The sequence below is a fragment of the Fukomys damarensis genome, unplaced genomic scaffold, assembly GCF_012274545.1.
Source record: "Fukomys damarensis isolate Sample0158 unplaced genomic scaffold, DMR_v1.0_HiC HiC_scaffold_11, whole genome shotgun sequence".
NCBI classification, from domain to species: Eukaryota; Metazoa; Chordata; class Mammalia; order Rodentia; family Bathyergidae; genus Fukomys; species Fukomys damarensis.
Genome location: NW_022900923.1, coordinates 1,807,991 through 1,814,027, shown reverse-complemented (window position 1 = coordinate 1,814,027; position 6,037 = coordinate 1,807,991). Strand labels below are relative to the sequence as shown.

Genomic DNA, 6,037 nt, shown 5'->3' with positions numbered 1-6,037 from the left:
GAAGTAAGGCTGAATGGGCAGAGTGGCAAGGGGTGGACTGTGGTGGCCACATCAGGAGCTACAGTTCCCAGACCCAGAGTTCCCTTTCCTGTTTCCCATGGGTTAAGATTTGCTGTACGGGAAATCTGCACAAGGTATAGAAGCGAGGCAACAGCACTGCACTCTTGAGAGGCGCCAGGCTCTAACAGCACGGCACAGTTTCATCAGACCATGGCTCACCTTGATTTAGGCAAAGGCTGTGGCAGCGGCTCCTGAAGCTCACTCCAGGTTTCTACACTGAGCTTCACCGAGTCCGGGTGGGGCACATGTTCAGCTCTGAGGCAGAGGCTCCCAAATCCATGGAGCTCCACCCAGGCTGGTGCAGGGCTGGGATGGGTCCTCATTTCCTTCACACTCCTTTACTTCACAGCAAGCTCATCTCCTGGGTGGCTGTACCAGCCCCGAGATTTCCGGCCATCATCAGACAGCAGCAACGCTCCGCACTGGCATCTCACTCGATCCCACAGTGACCTGAACTCTGCTCCCTGTATAAACTCATTCCACACCACCCAGTGTTTGTGTTGCTGATCAAACCTGACTGAGTCTGGCAGAAGACATGGGAAAAGGTGGGCTCAGAGGAGGAAACTGAGGCCCAGGGGCAGCGCTGCTCCCACCGCCTCCTGTGCCCTGTTAAACCCTTTGCTACTGCTCATCCACCTGCCGGCCAGGGCTCATTCATTTTCTACCACCCCCCAGTCCTCCCTCAGTCCACACGACAGCTGTCACTGCTCGCGGCTTACAATCAAACATCTGACGTTGATGTCACACGTTTGAGGGGATCCCACAAATGTGTATGGCTTATTTCCAAGAATCTGTCCACAACCACAGTGAAGGTCCATGTTGCCTGACCGGTACTCAATATGGTTTGCCTTCCAGAAGGAGGTGTCTGGATAGGGCGCTTTCTTAGCACTTTAAGCTGTGAAGAGGTCTGGCTCTAGGTCTTTACTGAAGTAGGCTTTCTCCCCCCAGTTTTCTGCTGTTAATAGGCGCTCAGAAGGTCAGAGATCCTCCATTTACTGCAGGTCCATACCTTCCTCCTTCACCCTACACAGGCTCTCCCTGGCCAGCCTCCCGCCTCCCCGCTCCCCACCACCCATCCTGTCCAACAGGGGCTGGCGAAGGCTGTCCCATGAGGTGTGCCGGCTCCACGTTGGTGGGACTCAGCTGCTGGGAAAGCATCCGCAGCTGACTGTGCCCACGGCAGCTGGGGCTGCTGCTCCGCTCCACGTAAACTAACAATGCCTATGGTATCTGCTTTTTAAACATGGTTAGCAACCTTACAGATTCTAATCAATCATTGAGCTCAGCAGCAGCACACCGCCCTCGCTGGCTCAGAGCAATGACTCATCGGCCAGAGGCACTGCTTTCTCAGAAGTTCTCTAGCTCAGGCCCACAGCAGCCCAGGAGCTAGCGAGGCCCAGAGGGCCAGAGTCCAGACTCCAGAGGCTGGGTTTCTGCACTGCTCTCACGAATGGGTGACAGTCCTAGTCATGGAGGAGCGGAAGCCAAGTGGCTGAGAGCAGATTGGTAGAAAAGACCTGAGCCTCTCTCCGTGCTCGTGGTGTGCAGGCTGGCAGGGCTCCTGTTCACCTCAGGGCTGACTTTCTCCTGAAATCGTGAGCCTCAGAACACAGAGCATTTCTGTGTAGCTGAAGAACAAATGCGATATTGATTCTTTCTCTTGTTTTGTGGAAAGGAAGGAAAGATGGAAGGAAGGAAGGGAGAAAGAGAGAGAGACGAGGGAGAAGAGAAATAAACACTTTTGACATATTATCAGAAAGATAACATCCAAATTTAAACAGAAACAAATTTTCTGGCAAACTACTATATATTTTAAATCATTATGTATCAAAAGCTGATACGCTCTTTAAATATGCTCTAGCACAAAGGAAATAGTCAGCTAACAAGTTGATAGAGTAGAAAATACCGTAATAAGGACTCTCTTCACTTGATGAACACTTCATATTAAACTAAAAGAATCCCAAACAGCTCAGTGAATTCCAGTTAAATTCAATTTCCTCTTTTCTAATCATAAAAGAAAAATCTAAATGGCTTTTGGCACAAAAGTTATTTAAAATATAAAAGGCAAAATATTTGTTATAAAATTTGTAAGCAGACGTTCACTAAAATATTGATGTCGAATGCAGTCTCAGAGAAGCGGACACACCAAGGCTCGAGTCACACCTGCAAATTTCAGCCTGCTGCAAACCTGCCACCGTGTCCCTTGGACATCTGTGCTATGGGGCACAGAGAACATGTGGACCCCGGTGTCTAGGCTGGGGATGGGCCCACAGGCAAGCTGACCTCTGAGGGGAGAGGGGAGATGTAAGTGACCAGGCTGGCAGCAGTGGGAGGGACCATGAGGACCAGGAACGGCAGGCCGCACAAGGGCCAGGACAGGCTTCTAACGGACACTGGCCCCTAGCGCTACCATGGCTCCCAGGCAGGTGAGAAGCCTGAGCCTGCTGTGGCCTGGGTGACACAGGCACCACGAACAGGATGGCACGGCAGAGGACACCACGGGACGGGAATGGTGACTGGACGCAGTGTGCTTCTGGTGCCCCCAAATCTGCCTGTGCCACCCGTCCCTCTCCCTGGATGAGGTCACGAGTCTCACATCCCCTTGTGTTTGCTGCAAGGCCACTGGATATGCGGGGATGGCGAGTTGAGGTAAATGAAGAAAATGGAAAAAACGACACATCCTGAAATGAGTTCCATTTATATAATGAAAATAAATTTTTTACACAATCAACAGAAACACACCAAGATTTTTTTTTTTGCGAAAAATATTTTTAAATAAATTTTTGTCTTTTTTTTTACATTCTGATATACATATGTAACAAGGGTTATGGCACTGTAACCAGAATCAAATCAAAAGGGAAAGGGAGGAAGGGAAGTAAGTGGCCTCGTGGAACCCTTTCCCCCTGGCTAACAGATTCACCCGTCCATCACCGCACCAGCCTCAACTCCCTGCACACTCAAAACACCATATTATTGCACAAGAGCCCATGAAGGCAGGCGGTATAACAGTCACTTTCCTGCAATTCAAAAAAATCTCTTCAGCCAGACGGGGAAAGATCCAGACACGAAACCCACTGAGTAACAGCGTCCTCGGTCTCTTCGGAGAAGGCAGAAGGGTTCTGGGCCACCGCAGCCCCGAGCTTCCGGCTGCCGGCGCTCGGGTGTGGGTGGCGGGTTTGGTTTCCTACGTGGTGGCCCGGGGAGCCCGAGCCTGCAGCATTCGGGGTCTCCTTCCTCACTTTGGATTCGTCTGCATTGGTTTAAGGTTTGGTATCTTCGGTCTATGAGCCTGCACAGACTATTTAGTTGTAAACTCTACAAATAGCTTAAAAGGAAAAGGGGGAGAACCAGTTTTAACATGTTTTTATCGTTGGCTTGACAAATGACTTCTTCAACCTCCCTGCTTGTCATTTTGCAGGAAGTGAATCTCAGTGGCCTCAAAAGTTTTCTTCTCGTACTCATTAAAAGTAGTCTTTAAACAGTTTGCTTCCATTCACAAACTATACCCCAGCTGAAGGACAGACAGAGAGAACCTGACAGGACCAGCGCCCGTCCCCCCGCAGCCCCGGCAGGAGCGCCTGCCCCGAGCTCGCTGTCACACGGCTGTCTCCACGCCGGCGAGCTTGGGTGTCAGGATCCGGGGGGTCACACCGTGGTTGAGGTCTTCCTCGAACTCCAGCAACTGCCCCATGAAGTTAAGGTTGGGGGAAATGATTGGTCGTTTGCCTTTGACGAATTTGTACGCATCGGTCATGGTCATCCACGTGTGCTTCATTAGGTAGGCGATGACGATGGTGGCGGACCGCGACACGCCGGCCTGGCAGTGGATGAGCAGCCCCTTGCCGCACTGCTGGGCCTCCTCTGGAGGGGAGGGCAGAGAGGAGAGAGGTCAGCCGCCCCGTGCCATGCAGCGCCAACACGGCACACCGGATCAGCCAGCACCCTCCTGACCCGCACAGGCGGCTACCTCAGGAGCTGCGCACCTCCGGGACGGGGAGCCGTGTTCACCCACCAAGGCTGGCGGAAGCGGGGCCCGCAGGCAACCTGCTGCTCAGCCAGGCAGAGTCGGAGGACCCGCGCCACCCAGCCTGCTCCACACCCTTGCTCCCCTTCCCTGACTCCTGGAGTCACACACTGCAGAAAAGAAAGGAATGAAGGAAAGGGAGGGAAGGCAGAAAGCAGGGAGGGAGAGGCGGCTGCGGGCACAGACACAGCACACAAATACACTGTGTGGGTGTGTAGCGCAACCTCCCTCTCAGGGGCAGGTCACTCTGCCCGCCAGGTGTGCGCCGAGGTTAAACGTCTCCCTCGGGCTGCGACTGAGAACAAACACACTTTCCCCTTCATGCTGTGAGCTGCTCTGCTCCGCCCAGCAATGGAACCAAGTGGGTGAGAGTTCAGTCCTCCGAATCTGACCAAAGACAGAGGAAGAGAATCCGATGGAAAGCGACTGCATTCAGCTGCTCACTGGACATACAGCTGCTGCAGGAGCCCCCTCCAGAGCGCCCGGCCCGAGGCCATCTGTGCTGACACTGTGGGTGCCAGGCACCCTGAGACAGCTTCCCAAGGAACAGCCGTTCCACAGAAGGAGGGTGCAGGGGCTGCAGAGGGTGGAGTGTAACTTACACCACTGTCCCTGGCTACTTAGCAGCCAACTAGGAGGGAAGTGGACGCAAGTGATTTCTGTCTTAGAGATCTACAGACAAGGCTCACTCCCAAGAGACAGTGACAGCTGAAAGGAAATGAGCACTTCAAGAGAATCTCCCTGTTCAGTCATCCCTTCAGTACATGCTATTCCTCCCCTTCAACTCGAGACCAGGAGGAAGACAGTGCAAAAGTGCTGCTTTGCATCAGCCTGGCCGAGGTCCGGGCGCAGCAGCTCAGTGACCTCCCCGGGCCTCTGTCCTCCCGCCTCAGGGATGTGGGGATAAGATCACCAGATTCAGAGTTAAGCCCTAACCCTAGACACTGCTCCGTTCCTAGTAAACGCTCAGAGACTATCATTATGCTTCTAAGGCCCACCCTGCTTTCCCAAAAGGAGCACCATAAGACTTCAGTCTATCCAACAGATGACAATGGACTAAACACTGTGCCCCCATGGGCTGTGATTCTGAATTGTTCTTCAAGCTAAATGCTATTTGTTACTGGTTTTGTCTTCCTTCTTAAAAAAAAAAAAAATTACAGGTAAACCTGAGAAATCTATAAGGAATGCAAGCGCTTTGGTTGAAATCCTATTAGAACAAGCATGCTTATGTGGTTTGTTAAATAGAAAACAATTTCCCAACTTCCTCTACGTGGAGCTAAGTCCAGGGGAATTGCAGCCATAACACTGTGTACCAAGCAGCGTGTCCCTGTCTGCTGGGCACAGATTTCCTCATCATTGCTCCGGGCAAGAGGAGGCACCCATGTGCCCTGCAGTGCCGGCTGGCGGGTAACGCTGCCCTAGTGCTGTGGGAAGCAGTCAGGGCCCTGGGCCCCTCTCTAGCAGCCCCAGAGAGAAGACGAGTCATCTCTCCAGCCCAGGGCCGCCCTGCATCTCCCTCCACCCTGAGTGCCCCAGGGTCCTGTGCCACAGGCACACTGGCAAGGACAGTAGCCCTTGCCCAGAGCTCCAGCTCTCCAGCAAGCCACCGGCATTGGTTAGACCAATGCTTCCTTCTGACAGAGGAGCTGCAGCCAGGGGTGTGCTCTGCCTGGGATGGAGGCGGGAGCAACTGTGGAAGAGGAAAGTACCAAGCACCGCTCACAGCAACAAAGGCCCGGGTCGCTTGACAATGTGCAGTACCTGCTGGGCACCAGGGTTCCCCAGCAGCTGTGTGAGCCCTACAATGGTTCAAGCAAGAATTTTCCTCTTTGGGACCTACTGGAGGCCACACAACCTGACCTTTTCTTGTCCCTGAGGGAGGGAGAGGGGGAGGGAGGAAGTGAGGAAGGGAGGGAAGAGTGTGGAGGGAGAGATGAGGGAGGGGAGGAGAGG

General features: G+C 53.2%; 1 protein-coding gene across 1 annotated transcript in view; it reads right to left on the bottom strand.

Moving 5' to 3' along the window:
• Positions 1-3,249: 3,249 nt before the first annotated feature.
• The window catches only part of Dusp10 (dual specificity phosphatase 10), a 31,328-nt gene continuing 28,540 nt past the window's right edge, over positions 3,250-6,037 (bottom strand). Inside the window, exon 4 of the mRNA XM_010642485.2 lies at positions 3,250-3,921. Coding sequence (XP_010640787.1) covers positions 3,656-3,921 — 266 coding nt within the window. The 3' untranslated portion in view covers positions 3,250-3,655. The remainder of the gene's footprint in view (positions 3,922-6,037) is intronic.